This window comes from Globicephala melas, chromosome 8, assembly GCF_963455315.2.
Source record: "Globicephala melas chromosome 8, mGloMel1.2, whole genome shotgun sequence".
Lineage (NCBI taxonomy): Eukaryota > Metazoa > Chordata > Mammalia > Artiodactyla > Delphinidae > Globicephala > Globicephala melas.
The window spans coordinates 41,426,537-41,449,531 of record NC_083321.1 but is presented as its reverse complement, the minus strand read 5'-3'; the positions used below and the strand labels follow the sequence as shown (position 1 = coordinate 41,449,531).

General features: G+C 43.5%; 1 protein-coding gene across 1 annotated transcript in view; it reads left to right on the top strand.

Moving 5' to 3' along the window:
• The window catches only part of SPON1 (spondin 1), a 281,632-nt gene that overhangs the window by 156,749 nt on the left and 101,888 nt on the right, over nt 1–22,995 (top strand). The window contains exon 6 of the mRNA XM_030831472.2: nt 5,547–5,695. Coding sequence (XP_030687332.1) covers nt 5,547–5,695 — 149 coding nt within the window. The remainder of the gene's footprint in view (nt 1–5,546; nt 5,696–22,995) is intronic.

The window sequence follows — 22,995 nt, the reverse complement described above, 5'->3', positions numbered from 1 at the left end:
GTATTCATTTAAGAAAGTCACGAGCGGGGCTTCCCTGGTGGCGCAGTGATTGAGAGTCCGCCTGCCAATGCAGGGGACACGGGTTCGTGCCCCGGTCTGGGAAGGTCCCGCGTGCTGCGGAGCGGCTGTGCCCGTGAGCCATGGCCGCTGAGCCTGCGCGTCCGGAGCCTGTGCTCCGCAACGGGAAAGGCCACAGCAGTGAGAGGCCCGTGTACCGCAAAAAAAAAAAAAAGAAAGAAAGAAAGTCACGAGCATTTACTTTGTCCTCTTCTCCCCAGGCCTCCTGTTACTTGGGGCTTCTCTTCCTCTCATCCGTTATTGCCTGGAGGATGGTGGGGCCCGGGGCTAAACTCTGTGCCCCAACTAATTGGGATCTGCTTGGCACCTCATTCTGCCAGCTCTAAACCACTGAGTCCTGTTTAGATGACTCCCTACCATTTTCTTCGGACTCAGGTTCTTGCATCTGACATTCCTGTCATCTCTGCCCCCCAATTCTAAGTCAGACTGCACCCAGTCACCGAATCAGATTCCTTTTGGTCCCGTGCCTTCCAGAAGCTTGTCTGGCTTTGCCCTGCCCCATTCAGATTTAATTTGACTGGCTGGTATTTACTGAGCCCATTTCGTGTGTTAACTAGTCATTACTTCATGGATATCAGCCTCAGAAAAACACCACGAGACTGGTCATGTCAATATCCCTACTTTACAGATGAGGAAACTGAGTTGAGAGTGACTAACATATTCAATCTAGGAAGTTTCAGATTGGAGACTAGAATACATGTTGGTCTGCTCCAAAACCCCGAGTTTTAACTACTTCACTAAACTGACTCCCACAGACTGTCGGATCCTCCCTGATCTTACTGGCTCATACCTCTGGTTCCATGTTCCCATTTCCTCTCCACTGCCCTAAGTCAGGCTCTACACAACTCATCCAGGGGATGTTGGTGGATCTCCCGTTTGGTCTCCTCACACTTGAGCCCTCTCCCCTCCTACAGCTGGCGTGTCCTGCCAGAGATGTGGTGCAGGGGGGTGGAGGAAAGCTGGGCTGTAACACCAGACAGACCTGACTTTGAATCCCAGCATCTTCAATCATTTGCTTTGGTAATCTCAGGTTAGTTTCCTCATGTGAAAGGTGGAAATTATCATAGCATCTATATCAAAAGAATTTTCTGATTAATTTTAAAGGCATATGCTACATATAAGTATTTCTTAATGTCTGAATATTTCATAAAAGTTCGTTTAAATAAGCATTTGCCATGAAGGGAGTTCTTTGTTAAATTTCTGATCTGGACATTCTTTTATAAGTTAATTGTTTGAATCTCAGAAGGCATTTTTCCCCATTGATACAGTGTTACAGTAAAACAGAAGATTATAAGGCAAGCTCACATACTAAACAATCGGGTTTGAAAAAAAGGAATTTTCTTTTTTGAGTATTTAATGTAATAATATAGATCAAGTCCTTGACACAGTGCCTGGCACGTAGTAACAACGCCATGCATGTTAACTATTGTCATGTCATTCTTCCCAGAAGGAAACTTCCATCATGTTTCTCTCTCTTCCGATGCCATTTACCACAGTGGACACTCAGAACCCTCTGCAACCTGGCCCTGACTTTCTTTTTCATCTTATCTCTTTGTCTTCTAACTCTCCAGTCCACCAAACGGTCTCCATTTCCTGACCTCTCAGTGGGATGTGGGAAAAGAACGTGTGTTCTGGGGTCAGGCGGATCTGGGTTTGAACCCCAGCTTTGCCCCCTTGCTAGCTCTGTGAGCTTGGGTGTGTTCCTTAACATCTCTGGACCTTGATTTCCTCATCTATAAGATGACAATGAGGTTGTAGTGAGAGTTACACCTAGGAAAGTATTATGCCTAACACCTAATAGGTGTTTAATCCTCTTAGCTATTTTTAATAGAATTCCCACTCCTACTGTCCTGCCAGTTTTCCCATGGGAGTCTCCTTCCCAGGGGAACATGTCCTTCTTCCTCTGCCTTCTTGTGGATTCCCATAGTGCTTTCTGTCTGTAAAACTGCAGAGACTTTCTTTTGCACAGTTCTTTAAAGTTTTTGTAGTTCTCTCCCAAACCAGCCCAATTAATTTGCACAACTCTGGGAGATAGTCCAGACTAGTAATTATTATCTCTATTTTTAAAAGGTGAACTGGGGCTCTCAGAGCTGGAATGACTGATTCATGGTCACGAATGGAGGCCTGGAGCCCAGGTCTTCTGGCTCTCCGTCACCATGCCCCCTCCCCCCATACCATTCTGCGCATGAGTGACTGCCACTCACCTGAATTCATTGTTATTTCTAACATTGCAGACTGTTGTTCCATGAGTGCCTACCTTGTCCCCCAGGGAGGATGTGGTCTGCTCCCACACCTTAGCCTAGTGCCTTGCAGGTATCTGTTATGTGGTTGATGTCATTCAATGTATTGAAGTTTGAATAAATGTGGTATGTTTGAGTCCTTGAATTTGGAATTAGCTGCTCCATCCCCTTTGCTCTGTGTTCTTGTTTCTAGAACTCTGAACATGCTCGATTATAGGTAATCTGCTTATCCATCTGTTTCTCCACCCCCAGACCATGAGTCTCTCCAGGACAAGTACCATATCCAATTCCTGTCGGTGCCCAGGGCCTGCCACTGTGCTTGGCACATAGTAAATGGAAGTTGAATGAATAAACCAGAAGGAACCATCTGGGTCCATCCCCTAATCCCCCTGTGATTGTGCTTGTTCCCGTTCTCTTATCTTAGTTCATATTGTGTATCTCTTATCTCCTATATTGAATTAAAGGCAGGTTCATGTTTTACTCATTTTTGTAGCCTCCCAAACAACCGGCAAAGGAGGAAACTATAATTATTGAGGGTCTATTGTGTGTCAGTGATTGCACATATATTATGTCATTATTTTAAAAATTGAATTTAATTCTTATAACAGGTCAATAAGGTAGGCATTATCACCCCTGCATTACAAAAGAGGGAGCTGGGACTCAGGGAAATAAAATAATTGGAATTTGACCACGTTTACACAGCTAGTAAGTGGAAATGCCGGGATTTGAATCCCTGTCTGCTGGCTCTGAGACCCATGCCTTTCCTTTTTGTTGCTGTTTGGTGTTTATTTTTAACAGCATGCAGAATAGCTGAGTGCTTTAGCCCAGTAGGAGTTAGGAACTCTGCTGAACTGAGATTTGAATTTAATCACATTGAATGGAATCTGTGCCAGCCTGTTCCGAAACACTTCGAGCACATATACTGCCACCTTTGCATTTGACTGGATGAATGCTTCAGGAAACATGTACTAAGCATTCACAATGCAGCAAGCTCAGTGCTGGCCCCTGGGGATACAGTCTGAAGACAGGCTTCCTCAGGGAGCTTACAGTCTAGTGGGGAAACAGACGTGCGGCAGGGATCGTAAACGTGATCTATGCTGATAGGACAAACTAGTAGTTACCAGTGGGGAAAGGGGGAGGGGAGGGGCAAGCTAGGGGTATGGCATTAAGATATACAGACTACTAAGTATAAAATAGATAAGCAACAAGGATATATTGTACAGCACAGAGAAATATAGCCATTATTTTGTAATAACTTTAACTTTATAAAAATATTGAATCACTGTGTTGTATACCTGAAATTAATATAATATTGTAAATCAGCTATACTTCAATTTTTTAAAAAATGTGATCAGAAGACAAGGGCCTAAGTCATTCTGTGGTGGTCTTGGGAGGCTTCTGGGTAGATTATAAAGGAGGAGTGAGTCAGCCATGACAAGAGGAGGAAAGCACAGAGGGAGCACCATGTGCTGAGCCACTGAAGTATGAAATTGCAGGTAGGTTGGGTCTGGAACGAGGGGACATTCTGGTGGGACAGAGCCGGAGGAATAAGAGATGCTGAAACTGGTCTCCCTGTGTTCACATCATGAACCAAAGGTCATGACTGGTTCTTACCCTTGCCCCTACCAAGCAGTGCTCTTGGCCTAGATGATAGCCAGGACATTCTCCCTGCTCAGGAAGTGAGTTCGAGAAGTAGCTGGCAACATCTCCATCTGTCTTCTCTAGGGACGTGACGTGGGGCTTGCATTTCCCTGATACGTGGGAAATAATGATCCAGCAGTTGGGCGGACCCACATGGTGATGTCATCTGCCTGGATCATGTCATCCCTCAGCAGGTTGGGCAGGTGGCTTTGTGCCCATGTTCTTGATGTGCCTCTGGGTCAGAGCACCCTGGGTAGCAGGTGGCAGATGTAAACAAGGTCAGGGCCTGTTCAGAATCACTTTCTTAAGTGTTGGGGTAGCGTGGAGAGTTCTGCCCACTCTGGGCCACAGGGTGATAAACTGCAAATGTCAGCTGGGTCCACCCAGTTCAAGTTTTCCTCTTCGCTATGCCTGAAAATGTTCCTTAACTTAAGGTTTTATAAAACCAACCATAGGATTGCGGACAACTGAGCCAACACTATGATGGATTGTATGAACTTAGTAATCAGTATATATGCATCTATATTCATCACGTGCAAAAACAAATCCAGGGAGGTGCTGGGGTTGACTCTCTCCTCTCCTTCCTCCCTCTTGAGATGGAAAAATCTTCAGGCTAAGTTCTGTCTTGGTCCTGTCCAGATCTTATTCTGTTCTCCCTTTGTGTCATCCATTAATTCCCTGCTACATCCCCCTGCAGTCATCATCCCGCATGATCCTCGCCAAACCGCAGTAGACTGGTCATGACCTTGTATCCAAACCACCTTTCCCATGCTTTCACATGGCTAACCTGCCTGCCCCTCACCCTGGAAGGTACGTAAAAGCCAGCTAAAAAGCAATTATACTCCAATAAAGATGTTTTTTTTTTAAAAAAAAAAGCCAGCTAAAACCAGCAGTGCTTTTTCCCAGGAGCTGTCAAGCCTAATTCCCCACTCACTCCCTTTACCTTTTGCTCCATGCTGACCTCCCCAGCTCCACACTCCCAATTTTGCTCCCTCTAATGTATTCTTCATGCTGCCGCCTGGATGATTTATCTAAAATTCAAATGTGATTGTTTCGTTCCCCTGCCCAAAACCCTTCAGTGGTTTCAGACCCTTTCAAATGACATCCAAACTCATTTGAGCAGGTCCCTTCTACCTCCCTGGCATCATTTCCTGCCTCTCCCGTTGACAGTTTGTGACACAGCAATGCTAAATTACTTATGGCTCCCCAAACACACAATGTTATTTAATGTTTCTGAGTCTGCCAGAAATAGCCTTTCCTCTCTGTTCTGTCTTACAAATCTGCTCAGCATTTAAAAATTCTCTCAACTTTCTTCTTCTCTAAGATCCTTCCAGACAGGAGTCATTATTCTGGGCCACCTCTGTGTCTTGTTTAGACATCTACCCATTGCCCTATCATATATCCCCAAGACATACTTGCTTACAGGGACTGTCTTATTCATCCCAGAACAGCGCAGGACCTAACACAGGGCAGGTGCTTAGCCAACGCTGCTTGAATCATTGTTCAATTACACCTCCTCCCCATCCTTTAAAGGACTTGTGTTCTAGCCACATACACACTGACCTGTATCCTGATTGGCTTTCCCAGGTCGGGCAAATCACTGGTCTGCAATCATCGGCGGATCCCACTCCAAGAATTACGTGCTATGGGAGTATGGAGGATATGCGAGCGAAGGCGTCAAACAAGTTGCAGAATTGGGCTCACCAGTGAAAATGGAGGAGGAAATTCGACAACAGGTAAGAAAAACAATCACAGAAGGACCAAAACCCAGAAATGCAGCCAAGCATCCTTTAGCTTTCTTTCCCAGGGACTCGAAATTTACAGTACAATGTGCTGGAAAATTGGTACCATAGGAAGTGAAATCTATTTGCTGAGTTTGAGGGTGTTTACGTTCAGTAGAGGACAGAGGCGCAAATGTCCATCTTGTTGTCTCAGATTTTCCCTAACTGCATTTGTGTTTTCTTCAGCTTGTGCTAAAAGCTGCTACTGTGGCTGCATTGTTGGGGTACCATGTCTCTGTTCTCCCAAGGGTCCGTGCGGTGGATTACGGTTTTCTTACTCTGATCCATGAGAGGGCTGGGGGGAGTGACATTCACTCTAAGCTAAAATCACCATTTCCAAAGAGAAACACTTATTTATCGACACATGCTTTTTGCATCTATGTCTTGAGGTGTTTGATAAATTAGTCAGTGATTAATCATAATCATTATAGACTGAAGCATCTTTTATGTACCATGTACTGTGTCATGTGGGCCCAGGAGCCGGACTGTTATCTAGGACCCCATTCATACCAATGAGAGATAAGGGAGCAATCGTCCGTCATTCTTTTCTGTCTGTTGGGAAGTACCATCATCCCTCATCAAAAGCACTAGAAGGAGGCTGATGAGGGATCTTGAAAGAAGAGCTATGGTTTTTCGAAGGTCATTCACAGGCTGCACTGTGGGGAGGAGGTGGCCCAGCTTTGGCCATCACTACCCACAAAAGCCCTTTGGGCCTGAGAGAGCTGGGTAGGCACCCACATCTCACTCCTCACAAGTGTGCAGGAGGAAGTAAGGAAAGAGCAAACTGTGCTTGGAGTGTGGTCATTTCCAGCACAGGTCACTGAGGGGCTGCTGCCTGCTCAGGCTCCTGGCCCACATCTCCTGAGACAGTGCAGGGCCCCTGAAGACACTGGGCCCGGTGTCTCACGATGTGTATTGCAGCAGGGCGAGCAGAGCTGAGGCCCCTAGCCCTTCCTCCTGACGTCTACCATCTGGACTCCAAGCTCCCACAAACCCTAAAGTGAATGCAGCAAAGGTCACCTGATTCCTACTATAATCCCCTGAGGAATTCTTTTGGACCAGAGTCCAAAAACGCCCAGGAATTAGCTTATGTTTCTCATTAGTTTGATTTAAAACCTTTCTCCATTCTCAGAAAAAATGTTTAACCCAGTGTTTTGAGACAGCATGTCACTCATCACAAGTTTATCTTACCAACAACTTCGTGTTTCTCTAACTCTGGCTGCCATGCCTCGTAACTGGCATCACTCATTCGGGCTACAGCACAACCATGTTCATCTGCAAAGTCATGAAGGGCTTCATATTGGTCCTGGTCTCTCCAGCCTGTCATGGAGGCAGTATCCCTTGTTTGGGTTCCTGGTTCTCAAACATGGAATTGTGATACACTGGCTGTATCTGTTCTGTTGTGTCGTATGTTGAAAACCATCTATTACAAATAATAGTTGAAATACTAAAGTTTGCAAATTAATTAGATCAAGGTCAAGGGCGTCTTCATAATAATGCCTGTGTCACTCATTGGCTATCTTGAGAGGTTTCTGGTGAGAAGGGAAGCATGTATGAATTGTGAGAAACTGAGACCACATTGTACCGGCAAGCATTATCTGTCGTGTGTCATAGCAATAAAAAGGCTGAAAACTGATGGGTGGAACCCCCCCACCTTATGCCCCCCTTAGGAAAATGTTCTTTGCTCAGTGTGTTCCTGATCAGCACACCTTGGATTAGCTTCTCTACACACTGATGATGTCTGGCTCTCCCAGCTGGCTAGTGTTCTTGACATTAAGTCATAACAATGTTTAATTACGGGTTTTGCTCATGGGAGTTAAAAATCCCACTGAGGGCTTCCCCGGTGGCGCAGTGGTTGAGAGTCCGCCTGCCGATGCAGGGGACACGGGTTCGTGCCCCGGTCTGGGAGGATCCCACATGCCGCGGAGCAGCTGGGCCCGTGAGCCATGGCCACTGGGCCTGTGCGTCTGGAGCCTGTGCTCCGCAACGGGAGAGGCCACAACAGTGAGAGGCCCGCGTACCGCAAAAAAAAAAATCCCACTGAGCATGTCCTAGGGTTTGTCACCACCTGTCAGGCCCTCTAGATGCTGAACATGTACTTTTAGCTCTCACCTCTACTTGGAGAAGACAATATTAAATTTCCCGTTTTTCCTGATAAGGAAACTGAGGCACAGTCAATAGTTAGAGAATTCCAGAACTTGAACCCAAGCCTGTCTGACTCCAAAACCTGTATGTAGTACCAGATACATAATTTGCAGAGCCTGGTGAAAATGTGGGGTCCCTTGTTCAAAACTTAAGAATTTCAAGATGGTGACACTGAATTTCACAGCACGGGGCCCTGAGAGTCTGAACAGGTCACACACTCGTGAGGCCGGTCCTGCTTATCCTCCTTCCCTGCCCCACAGAGAAACTCCCCTCTCCAGCCTCTGAAATAAGCCTGTTTCCAGAGCTCTGCTAAGCCACGCATCCAGCTCCCCAGGTCCTCAGAAAGTCAGGAGGATAGAGTGATTTCAGGGTCCCTTCTCTTCCAAATAATTCATGGTTCTAAATATTGTTCCCTGCAAACACACAATTCATTATATTTTTCTGGAAGTCAGGTAAGAAGCAGCATAAACAAGGAACAAGAATGTGAATCCTCCTAGAATATAAAAGTGTCCTCTGAATAACCAGGGACCTGCTTGAACACATCTACAATCTAACACGGTGTTCTCAGCCTTTAATACGTTACATCCTACCAGCTGCTCTATCAAAGAACCCGAGTCCAACCAGGATGAAAATAAAAGCCCTATTTTCCCAAGAAAGACATTTATATGCTTCCCAGCCTTCTGTTATTATAGACTTATCGCTTGCTGCAAGTTTCAAGGGCATTAAAAATCACAGCAGATATTGTTGGAGGTAAATCTTATGCTAATGGCTTTCAAACACAAATGAACAAAAATAATAATCGCATCAGTGGTGGAAAACTGTAATAATATTATTGAGTATAAATTTTAATATTACTATAACTTCAAAACACCAAGAAAATTAATGAAAAATTACAGCAGCATTATTGGCAATAATGACACTGGTGGCCAGAGAGGGTGGGGGAAGGGCACAAGGCACACTTCTTAGCAGGGGACAGAGGCAAATGGGTCCTGGTGGGGACTGTGGATTAGAAATACTGAACTAAGGCTGGCCTGGCAGGTCACAAATGAGTAACCCAAGGCAGGTAGACACAGTAGGGAATGACAGATCCTACGTAGACCCAGGACCCGAAAGTGAGCTGGTGTATGCTCATCTCATGAAAATGTTTCACTAAGACCATTTCTACTTTGTTAAGTAGACATCTATGGCATGTATACTAGGTGTCTGGTTCTCTGCTGAATGTGGCCCAAAGATGGTGCCCCCTTCACCATGTTATTCATGCTAGAAAGCTAGGCATCATCCTTGATTGTGCCTCCTGTCCCATCTTCTGCCTTCTCTTCTAAATTCCTCCAGGTCACTTCCTCATTACCGCACCTCTATTTAAACCATCCTCATCGCTTGCCTAAATTATTGCACTAGCCATCTGACCTCCCTGCCTCCAGTCCTCTTCCTGTTTTCCACACTGCCCCACGGCCATTTTATAAAATACCAATAGAATTATGCCACTCTCCCAATGAATGGCTCCCGACTGACAGCAAGATAAAGTCCAAACTCCTTATCCTAACTTGAAAACCCTCTATGATCTGGCCTTGTTTACCTCCCCCATCTTATTTCTTGCTGCAGCTCTAAGCTATACCCATGCAGAACCTCTTTCAAACTCTCCAGAGCCATGTCCCTCTTGCATCTGGGCCTTCTGTCAGCCTGGAACATCTTCCAGCACCCCATCAACTGGTGAACTGGTGAACTCCATCTATCCTTCAGGACTCAGCTTAGATGTTGCTTCTTCCTGGAAGCCTTCCTGAATTCTGTACAAAATCCATGCCCTTGCCATGTGCTCCCACAACACCCTGTACCTCCCCCATCATTACCATCATCACGTAATGATGCAAGTCCTTGTTTGATGTCTCTCCCTCACCAAACTGCAAAGTTCAAATCCATGTTTTCCATCTCTGTATCCTCTTAGCTGGGTATAGTTTTAATTGCTTCATAATTGTTACTTGCATGAGTAATTTACTTGATAACTTACTAAACATCTACTAAATAAATGCCAGGCGTTAGAGATCCAACAGTGAACAGATCATTCCCTGCCTTCATGGAGTCTGCATTCTAATGGGGGAGACAAGAAGAAAAAAGGGTTAAATAATTATAAATTATGGTAAGAGAAAGAAACTAACAAGAGGTGGCTAGAAAACAGCAGTAGGGTGGGACCTTGTTAGTAAGGTAGTCAGGGAAGGTCTTGATGAGACCATTAAGCTGAGACCCAAAAGAAAAGCACAAGGAAAAGATCATTCTAGATGGTGACAACAGCGTGTGCAGAGACCCAGAAGTAGAAAAGAGCTTATCATGCTTGAAGAACTGACAGAAGACTGGTGTGGCAAGAGGGGAATCAGTGAGGGGGAGTGTGGCTCTGTGTGAATGAAGGACACACTGTCTCCGCGCTGGAGGAATTCACAGATTGGGCGGGAGAGGTGGATACATAAATAACTATTTCCGTATAATGTACTTAGTTTCTTTAAGGGAATCTCTGCAGCAGCTGAGGAAATGCAAACATTAGACTGTGGCAGCCCTTGAAAGTGCCATTCTCTGGGTCCCCCCAGCCTTTAACATCCCCCCTATTTCCTGAGGACACATGTTAGACACATATTAGTTTCCCTGTCCCTTCCTCTGGGCAGGCTGGGTGTGGTACCCTTTCCTGGGGTGACCACAGCTCCCTGTGCGGTCCCTCTCCTAGACTGAATGGTCCCTGCTTCCTTCTTCCTTTCTTTCTTTTCTTTCTTTCTTCCTTTTTCTTTTTCTTTTTTTTTTAAATTATTGGAGCATAGTTACTTTACGGTGTTGTGTTAGTTTCTACCGTACAGCAAAGTGAATCAGCTGTATGTATATAGGCATCCCCTCTTTTTTTATTACTTCCCATTTAGGTCACAGCAGAGCAGTGAGTAGAGTTCCCTGTGCTTTACAGTAGATTCTCATTAGTTATCTATTTTATACATAGTATCAATAGCGTGTATATGTCAATCCCAATCTCCCGATTCATCCCACCGCTGCCCCTTTTCCCCCTTGGTATCCACACGTTTGTTTTGTTCTCTACGTCTGTGTCTCTATTTCTGCTTTGCAAATAAGATCATCTATACCATTTTTTTTTTAGGTTCCACAAATATGTATTAATATCTGATATTTATTTTTCTCTTTCTGACTTACTTCACTCTGTATGACAGTCTCTAGGTCCATCCACGTCTCTACAGATGACCCAATTTCGTTCCTTTTATGGCTGAGTAATATTCCATTATATATGTGTACCACATCTTCTTTATCCATTCATCTGTCAATGGACATTTAGGTTGCTTCCGTGTCCTGGCTCTTGTAAATAGTGCTGCAATGAACATTGGGGTGCATGTGTCTTTTTGAATTATGGTTTTCTCTGGGTATGTGCCCAGTAGTAGGATTGCTGGGTCATATGGTAGTTCTATTTTTAGTTTTTTAAGGAACCTCCATACTGTTCTCCATAGTGGCTGTATCAATTTACATTCCCACCAACAGTGCAAGAAGGTTCCCTTTTCTCCACACCCTCTCCAGCATTTATTGTTTGTAGATTTTTTAATGATGGCCATTCTGACTGGTGTGAGGTGATACATCATTGTAGTTTTGATTTGCATTTCTCTAATGATTAGTGATGTTGAGCATCTTTTCATGTGCCTCTTGACCATCTGTATATCTTCTTTGGAGAAATGTCTATTTAGGTCTTCCTCCCATTTTTCGATTCAGTTGTTTGTTTTTTTTGATATTGAGCTGCTTGTAAATTTTGGAGATTAATTCTTTGTCCATTGTTCCATTTGCAAATATTTTCTCCCATTCTGAGGGTTGTCTTTTTGTCTTGTTCATGGTTTCCTTTGCTGTGCAAAAGCTTTTAAGTTTAATTGGGTCCCATTTGTTTATTTTTGTTTTTAGTTTCATTACTCTAGGAGGTAGGTCAAAAAAGATCTTGCTGCATTTCATGTCAAAGAGTGTTCTGCCTATGTTTTCCTCTAAGAGTTTTATAGTGTCTGACCTTACATTTAGGTCTTTAATCCATTTTTAGTTTATTTTTGTATATGGTGTTAGGGAGTGTTCTAATTTCATTCTTTTACATGTAGCTGTCCAGTTTTCCCGGCACCACTTATTGAAGAGGCTGTCTTTTCTCCATTGTATATCCTTGCCTCCTTTGTCATAGATTAGGTGACCATAGGTGTGTGGGTTTATCTCTGGGCTTTCTATCCTGTTCCATTGATGTATATTTCTGTTTTTGTGCCAGTGCCATATTGTCTTGGTTAGTGTAGCTTTGTAGTATAATCTGAAGTCAGAAGCTCCGTTTTTCTTTCTCAAGGTTGCTTTGGCTATTTGCAATCTTTTGTGTTTCCATACAAATTGTAAAATTTTTTGTTCTAGATCTGTGAAAAATGCCATTGGTGATTTGATAGGGATTGCATTGAATCTGTAGATTGCTTTGGGGTAGTATAGTCATTTTCACAATGTTGATTCTTCCAATCCAAGAACATGGTATATCTCTCCATCTGTTTGTGTCATCTTTGATTTCTTTCATCAGTGTCTTATAGTTTTCTGCATACAGGTCTTTTGCCTCCTTAGGTAGGTTTATTCCTAGGTATTTTATTCTTTTTGTTGCATTATTTGTTGCATTCTGGTTCCATTTGTTGAATGGAATTGTTTCCTTAATTTCTCTTTCTGATCTTTGGTTGTTAGTATATAGGAATACAAGAGATTTCTGTGTGTTAATTTTGTATCCTGTGACTTTACTAAATTCATTGATTAGCTCTAGTAGTTTTCGGTGGCATCTTTAGGATTTTCTATGTATAGTATCATGTCATCTGCAAACAGTGACAGTTTTACTTCTTCTTTTCCAATTTGGATTCCTTTTATTTATTTTTCTTCTCCAACTGCCATGGCTAGGACTACCAAAACATGTTGAATTATAGTGGCAAGAGTGGGCACCCTTGTCTTGTTCCTGATCTTAGAGGAATTGCTTTCAGTTTTTCACCATTGAGAATAATGTTTGCTGTGGGTTTGTCATATATGGCCTTTTTTATGTTGAGGTAGATTCCCTCTATGCCCACTTTCTCCTGCTTCTTTCCTTTTCCATCTCCCGGGCATGTTCTATGTCCCTGGAAGGCGAGCACTTGTTGATTTCCCTCACCGCTCTGTTCTTATTCTATTGCTTCATTATGGTTACTTTTAATGTTTTCAATTTTAAACACATCTACTTGTGTCATTCAGATTATTCTATTATCTCAGGGTCTTAGGGACTAATGTTCATTTGATGAACTTGCCCTCTCTCCCCATCACTAGTTTCCTCATTTGATTTTGGATTGTTTGCTCATCTTCAGTGGGTCTTTTTCTTTGTTCCCTGTGGGAGTCCTCTGTGCCCAAGTTGTGTTGTCCCCTCAGGGGGAGATTGTATTTTTGTCTTTCCACCCAAGTTTTGATGGCATTTCTCAGCTTAGAGTTCCCCACTTCCAGGCCAATGTAAATATGGACTCTGCACTTACACAGGGGAGAGTCTGGGGCTTCTATTTCTTGAAGGTGAATTTTCATTCAAGGGCCTGGACAAAGGACAAGTTTCCTTGCCACCTCCCCAAGTGACTGATGGAGGGTTTTCTTATCCCCATTCAGCCCTTCAAAATGTCCAGCTTGATGCAGGGGTGTCTTCCCACATCTCACCTAACACCAACTTGAGACCTCCCCTTCTCTCCCTGCATGGCTTTAAAACCTCCGTCTCTAGCTCCAGGGGCCATATGCCAGGCCTGGCCCCATGCATCAGCTCCTACTTACAGTTTTGGGTTAGACTTTCCTCCTCCTTTCTGGCATCCAGGGAATTTTTCTAAACTCCCTTAAGCATTTTTGAAACTTTTGTCCTGCTCTCTTTTGTCTAGCATTTCTACATGTTTGTAGCAGGAGGGAGACCCTTTTGCATCAGCTCAGTCTTTCATGTTTCCTGATGTCCACCTAGCGTCTCCAGCACTTCATACACTGTCTCACGCACAGTAGCTGCTCAACCAATGTCTGAATTGGTGAATTGACACACAAGCTCTAAATGTCTTGTTGCCAAATTAAGTCGTATGGACCCTGCTTGGGCCCTAGCGTGGCTGAGGCGCTCTGCCTTGGCGGGGAGGGCTCTCTTTCCATTCTGGTTGCTCTGGTTCAGATCAGTGAATAACAAAACCTATGCTGAGTTCGACACAGCACAAGCTTAATTCAGGGGCCAAAGAATAGAGAAGTGGGAACTAAGGTTCACAGATCAACTTCTCGCCCACCTGGCCAGAGGGATTTAATTTTAAAGGGTGAAGACAAAGGGAGGAGGAGTGAGGCTGATGATGGGGAGGTATATGCATTAGTCTGCTGGGGAAGGGGCGAGGCTTTTTCAAGGGAGAGGTGTGCCATCCCCTTTCTATCCTTTTTTGGTCCTTAATGTTCAGTTACAGCCCCTGGTAGGTGTGTTATTTCATAGGCCAATATAGTAAAATTAACTTGTAATGAGACTCAGGGTCTGTTGGAGGTCAGATTCATTGCTATCTTGGTCCCGGCTGTTTCCATCTGGGTTGTTTTGTTTGTTTGCAGCTTCCTTTCTTATCTCTGGGCCCTTTAACTTAAAGATTTATGTTCACTCCTGCTAAAGGTGGGGGATTGGCAGGATTTGAGCAAGGACATTCCTGCTAAAGGTGAGGGTTAGAGGGTTGTGAGCAAAGACCTGGAGCAGCTCCGGCAACAGTCTCTTGCATAAATCATGAACTGTGAATGGGTACTCACTTATGAAAAAATGCTAGAAAAAACACTCCAACTTTTATATTTTTAGAAATACAGGGAAAAGAACACTCCAACTTTTATACTTTTCTAGATTCAAGTCTTCCCTGACTATAAGAGGTCAGACAGTGGTGGACCCTAACACAGACATTGATTATTTCACCTTCAGGAGGCCTCACTTTGGCGGATTCCTTAAACCTGCTGCCAGGATTATCGCACCACCTATGGCACAAGAATCAATAAACAAGCAGATGTTCTTTAAAGCTGAAACAGTTTATAAACCTCTGGAAACTGGTAGAAAGAGTTTGAGAATTTTCTTTTCTCATCTCCGTTAAATCATTAGAGATAACAGATGTCTACTAAACTTTTATTTGTCCTGATTTTTGATTTTCTAAACTTGTGATCCCTTTCCTCTAAATGAAATTAAAATCATTGGCTGATTTCTGATGTTCTCCATGAATCGTGACATGCTGCCTCATCTGATTGAGAAAGTCTCTCTCTCTCTCTCTCTCTCTCTCACACACACACACACACACACACACAATCAGCTTTTATTCATAATAATAAAGTTCCAATGATCTTCAGTGCTTGTGAGAAGTAGTACCATATAACAGCTAAAAGCATTGGCTCTGAATCAAGACTCCTGGGTGCAAATGCTAGTTCCAGCTGTTACTTATTTTGTGACTTTGGACAAATTGCTCATCCCCTCTGTGCCTTGGTTTCCTCTTCTATGAGATGAGGGTGGTAATATGCCAACCTCACAGAGTTACCGTGAGGACTAATGGAGCTGATGCATGAAAGGTGCTTGGAGCAAAGCCTGCCCTGTAGAAAGTGCTCGCTAATTGTTACCTATCATTACCATGTTTTCATTCTTGGTCTCCATTTCCTCATCAGTAAAGTGAGGGGTCTGTCCTAAGACCGAAGAGCCCCTGAAGGAGCTAGAAAAGTTAATGATTCTAAAGGTTCAAGTTCATCATGTCAGTCCCCAGCCTGAGAACGCCACAGGATGAGGACACCCCTCCTTTGCCATCGCCCAGGCTCTGCCTCAGCCTGCCCCTCCCACCCCTGCTTAGCAGTGTCATTTCCTGATGGCCCTAGCCCTCTGTCCCAAAGTTGACCCTAAACAATTTGGAGGCAGTAACCACATCCTCATGTAAAAATGGAGCCACAATGAAACTCCATGCCCATTCCAAATCTATTCCTGTGCATGTGTTCTTCCCCTTCCTTGGAATAGCTTTATCCGGATGCCCACAGGAGCTAGTTCAACGCCACCTCCAGAACAAGGCCTAGAGGCAGCCCAAAACAGGAGATCTTCCCACATACAGCGGGACACTTGCTGGGGGTAGAAATGCAGACAAGGCTTCCAACCCAAGAAAGGAGGTAGTCTAGTGAAGCCTCTTTTTAAAAAAATTTTTAATGCAATTTTAAAGGTTGCCTTCCATTTACAGCTATTACAAAATATTGGCTCTGTTCCCCATGTTGCACAGTACATCCTTGAGCCTGTCTTTCACGCAATAGTTTGTACCTCCCACTCCACCACCCCTATATTGCCTCTCCCCCTCTCCCTCTCCCCACTGGTAACCACTAGTTTGTTCTCTGTATCTGTGAGTCTGGGGAAGTCTCTTAATTGTAAGTAACAGAAACCTGCTCAAACTAACTTAAGAACAAAGGAGGCTTTATTGTAGGGAGAAAACAGAACTCAGGAGAACACAAGTTAATACCGAGCGCAAAAGAGCCTCATGAGAACCGTAACCAGAAGGCATCGGGCTGAGACAACCACTTACACTCTCCCCTCCCCACCCAACCCCACCACCCCAGAGTCACATGGTCTTTTCTATGCTCTTCTGTGTGACTCTCTTCCAGCATCCTTTCTCAATAGATCTGTTGTCTCCTCTTACTTACGTTACGCATGGCCCCAAATGGTGGCTCTGTGACTTTCTTCCTTGGCTTCCCATAGCCAACTGAGCAGTGTTGGTGGCTCTTAGTTGAAATACTGGGAAGACAGACTGATCATTAGACAGTCTGTGCATGGGTGCCCCTTGCATCAGGTATCTACTTCTAATCCAATCAGCAGTTATCCCCATGTAAAGAACCATAGAGCCTATGAGTCCATACAGAGGCTGTGGGTAGGGCAATTTATACTAAAAAAAGGAAATAAAGGTAGAAGGTAAATTGATTGACATTTCAGGGCAGCAGTGGATTGGCAAGAAGTAGACCAAGTGATAGAAACCCAGGCAGAGAGCCAGAATTCAGGGCAGGATATTGGGGATGGGGCACTAAAGAGAACAAAGGCTCAGCACAAAAAAGAGAGGAAAGCAATGGAACCCCAGGATTCAGAGCTAAGCCAGTTGGGTGAGAAATGCTGGGTCTAGAGATTGGTTCAGCTACTGAGGTGGGGCCAGGGATATCGCTAGACCTAGCAGAAGGACTTGGAAAGGCAGAGATCAGAGAAAGTATATAGGAGCCAAGGGCACAATCAAGACCACTTATTTGCTCTTGCATTGCATTGCACTTATCTACTGCCTTGCATTGTTACTTAAGAACCATGAAAACAGTACAGGGCAAGTAGGTAAGCTTCCTAAGTCTTTGACCTTGAGTAGGTCACCTAACCTCACTGAGCCTTAGATTTTTCATTTGCAAAATGGTGATAACGAGAATATGAACTTCGTATGTTGGTTATGAAATAATACACATGCAGTGCCTGGCTTGAAGGATGACCCATTATTACTCTTAGTATTAGGACAAAAAATTAAATTTGAAGGATTTGTAATCCCCTTGTCCTCCCATATTCTAAGAAGACGCTTTGGTTTCATTGGGTGGGAGTGCAATTGAAAGAAGAAAAAAACTGCTAGAGAAAGTAGACCAGGAAGAAGAAGTGAGGGGAGGAGTAAGGCCAGGAAGCTGGGACAGTATTAGAATTTTAAGGCATGAGAAGAGACATATATGAGCAGCTGCCCTTTGGACTGGAGAAAAAGAAAGGTCCAAAGAAGATTTTTAGTAAATTTGATTTCTAAAAGAAGAGACATCCGAAGAGGATTTTTTAGCAGCGCACTTTGCAGAGCACGGTGTGATGTCGTTAACCCTCTGCTGCCTCCTCAAGAAACATTCAGTAAACACCTACAGTGCTTTTCAGGGCTTCTTGGAGTCAGACTGGGTAGAAATTTTAGGTTTTGTCACACTGCTACACACAGTCCCCAGGGGTGCCCAGTTTTATTGGTGTTACATTAATATTGTTATCCATACCTCTTTTGTCCTTCACCACCTCATTCAAGGCTTAACTCCATGGAGTGTGTAAGTGGGTACTTGTGGTTGATAGAAATAAAGTGATACCAGCAGTGGGGGTGGAAAAGAAGTTAAAGAAAGATTCTCAGTCACAAACATTTGATACAGAAATTAGAGCATCAGTTGAGAGGTGTGATTTCAGTCATATGAAACCTTTTGTTTGCTTTCAGCTGCATCTTCAAACAAATCTAAATCACAGCAGGACAAACAGCCAAAGCGAATCAGTGATGCCTGTTCTTTAATAAAACTGGCACAGGCTGCTGTTGCTGGAAGGAAGCAGAGCCCTGCTCTTAGCTGCAATTCCTGACCTCCACAGTTTTACATCAGAGCATCATCAGTCCCGGGAAAGTTTTCTGAATCTCTCCATGACGAAATGGGGGACAGTTTTATTCAGAACTTATAGGTTATTTAACGCCCTAAAAATCTATTTTTACAGCAACCGAGCCAAAATATTGCAAACAGAAGGCAAATTTAAATGGGGAAATAATAAATTGTCAAGATTTAGAGGCAATTTGGCAATATCTATCAAAATTGTACATTTTCTTTTTTTATTGTGGCAAAAAGAATACCCACATAACATAATACTTACCATCTTAACCATTTTTTTTAAGGGATTTTGCTTTTTTTAAATTTATTTATTTATGGCTGTGTTGGCTCTTCGTTTCTGTGCGAGGGCTCTCTCTAGCTGCGGCGAGTGGGGGCCACTCTTCATCGCAGTGCGCGGGCCTCTCACTATTGCGGCCTCTCTTGTTGCAGAGCACAGGCTCCAGACACTCAGGCTCAGTAATTGTGGCTCACGGGGCAGGCTGCTCCGCGGCATGTGGGATCTTCCCAGACCAGGGCTCGAACCCGTGTCCCCTGCATTGGCAGGCAGATTCTCAACCACTGCACCACCAGGGAAGCCGCCATCTTAACCATTTTTAAGTGTACAGTTGTGTAGTGCTGAGTATATTTACACTATTGTGTGTACATTTTCTTTATACCTTGACATAGTAATCCTGTATCTAGGAATTTGTTTTTCAGAAATATTCTCACACAAAGGTATATGAGGAAGAATACCCATTACATTGTTTTATAAACATTGTTTTATAAAATTGTTTTTATGAACATTGTTTATAAAAATAAGAGATGGAAAGAAGTGATTTTTTATCAATAGGGGACATATTTAAAAACTCTGGCTGCTTTTATGTAATTAAATACCACGCAGCAATTAAAAAGAATAAGGCATGGGCTTCCCTGGTGGCGCAGTGGTTGAGAGTCCACCTGCCGATGCAGGGGACGCAGGTTCGTGCCCCAGTCCGGGAGGATCCCGCATGCCACGGAGTGGCTGGGCCCGTGGGCCATGGCCACTGAGCCTGCGCGTCCAGAGCCTGTGCTCCGCAGCAGGAGAGGCCACAGCAGTGAGAGGCCCACGTACCGCAAAAAAAAAAAAAAAAAAAAAAAGAATAAGGCAGATCTGTATGTACTGATATAGAATGCTTCCTGGTATATATTACTAGGTAGGGAAAAACAGAAGAGTATCTCTAGCTAGCTGCCATCTGGGGAAAAAGACAGTTGGGTCAGAGTCAAATGCTTGTATGCATGTATAGAATATTATATGCATAGAACATCTCTATGTACACATACCAGAAACTCAATGTCTCTAGAGCAAACTGGGAGAGTAGGGGTCAGAACTGAAAGATGTATTCACATTTCACTGTATGCCCTTTTGTACTGTTTGTATGTGTACATGTTACCTTTTTAAAAGAATGTTATTTAAATAAAGAAAAGTTTGATTAGAAAGTGAATATTGCAAAAAGATCAGGACTCCAAACTTAATCTGTAAGTTTAAGATTTCCCCCGGTACATAATCTAAACAATTCTACAGGCTGATTCTATGGAAATGAAAAACTAAATAGTCGAGAATAGCCAGAAAGTATCTGAAAGACAGTAATGATGGCGGGGGAGGGAGGTGTTGGGGGGAAGGGGGGCAGTAAAGAGAAAAGACTAGCCAAACCAGATATTAAAAACTACATTAAATAAGACTGTGTGACACTAGCGTATGAATAAGCAGATCAATAGTGTATAATCGGAAGTCCAGTAAAAGACCCAAATTTATTTCAAATTAAGTGTAAGGAAAAAATATAATTTCCTGTCACTTGAGGAAAGATGGTAATGGCACAACTGGAAGTCGTGGAAAAACACAATTTGCTCCATAGTTCAATCCTTAAACCAAAATAAACTCCAAGTATGTCAAAGATTTAAATATTTAAAAATGAAGGCATAAACGCATTAGAAGAAAACATGATAGAATCATTTTATACTCTAGAGCAAAATCCCTTCCAAGCATGTCACAAACCCCAGAGGTCGTAAAAGAAATAACTGATAAACTAAAAGCATCTTTTTAATTGTGGAAAATATTTAAACATTTTAAAGGTGAAAGAGAAAGTGGGGGGAAATGTTTGTAGCCCATACAATAAGCAAAGGGCTAATTTCTTTAATATATAAAGAGCTCTTATGGGTCAGTTTTTTAAAGAACAATAAACCAATTTTAAAAATGATCAAAACACATAGACAGGTTTTCAGATATTTTAAAAGATGCTTAACCTCATCTACAATTATGGAAATTCATTCCACAGAGCTATCATTTTTGATCTATTGGACTTTTGATAACTATATGTTGACAGAGGTGTAGAAAAACACACACTGTAATACGCTAATTGTGGCAGTGCTGACTGGTACAGCTTTGTGGAGGGCACATTTCTCTGACTTATAGCTCCTATCCAGAAACTCATATACACAGATATACTCACACATAAGCACATGCTATTGATTGAACACTGTGTGACAGAAAGAGTACAAAAACTTAAATATCTATTAGTAGGGGACCAGTTTTAAAAAAGTAAGAATTTGAGATTAAACATTGCCAAGACAAATCATTTGGTTAACAAAGAAAGTGCAGCAGAGTATTTGTAGTGTATGCCACTTGCGTTATCATTAAAGATGCACACTTACATTTTTTGAAGGGCATATAAGAATATGAATAGTGGTTGCCTCTGGGGTAGGGACCTGAGAGACTGTGGGATGGGAAGGGCCGGGGAGTCTTTCATTGTGTTGCCTCTGGTGCCTTTTGAATGTTGTACAATGTCTTTGCAAAGCTGTTCAAGAAAGTGATTATTTTACAGTTGAAATAAAAAAGAAATAAGCCAAACACTCAAGCTTAGGAATCTTTAAGAAAGCACATTGTGTGTTCTTGATGAGTTGTTCTCAACCTGGTGAACAACAGACCTCATCTAGACTCTGTTCATGGAGTCAGGCCCATGTGGTACCAGTTTGCCCTGAAACGCCCCTGAGGACATGGTCCCCAGGAATGGGCTGGGCCAAAGTAGAGATTTATAATCCAGGTGACCAAGAGCAGTTGGCTCAGAGAAAGAGTATAATTTAATTTTTCCAAGGAGGAAAGCAAAGGTCAGAGTCGGTGCTTGGCCTTAGGTCTGAAGGATGAGGCCACAAACAGGAAGACCCCGGAAGCCCACATAGTATGGGAAGGGCCAAAAAGTGCCCGAAGCCCCTCCCGGTGTGTTGGCAGCCACATGGCCTAGGAGGACCTGATGTCATAAAGAATTAGAGCGGACTGGCCAGAACTTTCTCCAGAAAGGCTCCAGAAGTGATCACAACTACCCCCTCTTCACCTCCAAAACTACCAGGCAGTGGTCCTTCACGCTTCAGGTGTTTAATGCCCTGCAGAAGACGGGACCTTGTCTGTGGCTTATCCCACATTCATGGGCCTGAGTTCTGCAGGGGCCAGTGTGAGCTTCCCTCCTGAGAGTGTGCCCTGTGGACAGGGGCCTGTTCACAGGCCATTTGCAACCAGTCCACGATGCGCTAAATCCAGAAGTTAAGAATAAGTGTTTAGAAATAGCAGTTTAACAATGTCCAGTGACTCTACTAACAAAAAAAATCAGAACTTGGATACAGCCTGCAACAGATTTGATATTTTAAAGTGAAAACAAACTGGTCTTCTACTAGAGTTGAGAATCATTGTTCTAGAGGCAAGGAGTATTTCTTGAGTCATCTTTACCTCCAGTACCTGAGTCAGGGTCTGGGATATCACAGATGCTTATCTGAAGTTACCCCAGTCCACAAGGTTTTTTTTTAAATAATAAGACTGAGGCTTGGAAAACATATGTGACTTGCCCAAATGCTAACGGCAGCACAGATCCTCAGCCCAGGACTCCTGACTTCCTTTCTAGAGCTTTCTCCTCTCTCTGCTAAGAGAGAAGAGACATAGGCAGCCCTGAAAATTTCATCCTGTCGTATACACTAAAAAACTTACCCAGTCTTCACCAGACTCTGTGTCTGAGACAGTTTATTTTTTTATATAAATTTATTTATTTTTGGCTGCATTGGGTCTTCACTGCTATGCGCGGGCTTTCTCTAGTTCCTGTGAGCAGTGGCTACTCTTTGTTGCGGTGCGCGGGCTTCTCATCACAGTGGCCTCTCTTGTTGCGGAGCACGGGCTCTAGGCGTGTGGGCTTCAGTAGTTGTGGCTCGCGGGCTCTAGAGCGCGGGCTCAGTAGTTGTGGCACACGGGCTTATTTGCTCCGCGGTATGTGGGATCTTCCTGGGCCAGGGCTCGAACCTGTGTCCCCTGCACTGGCAGGCGGATTCTTAACCACTGTGCCACCAGGGAAGCCCTGAGACAGTTTAGAGTAGATTTTCCAATGAATATTTGCCACCTAGTGGTAAAACAAAGGTGTATGCACCTCGTATAGACTTCATTCATTCATTCATTCATTCAGTGTCAAACACCATATTCGAGAAATCACTTGTCCTTAAGAGGCTCATGGTCTCTTGGGAAAGAATCACGTAGAAATAGGTGATTACAACACAGTGCAACTTGGGCCGGGAAAGTCAAGTCCAGGGCACACAGGAGCACAGAGCAGAGCCTTCCCCTGGCTCAGGAAGCTGAGATTTCATGAGCAGTATTAAACTCAATATTTTAATGCTCAAAAAGTATTAGCTCCTTTCTTGTCTTGCTCTTGCTGGACCATCAGGACCAGGATAGCAGTTTTTGTTGC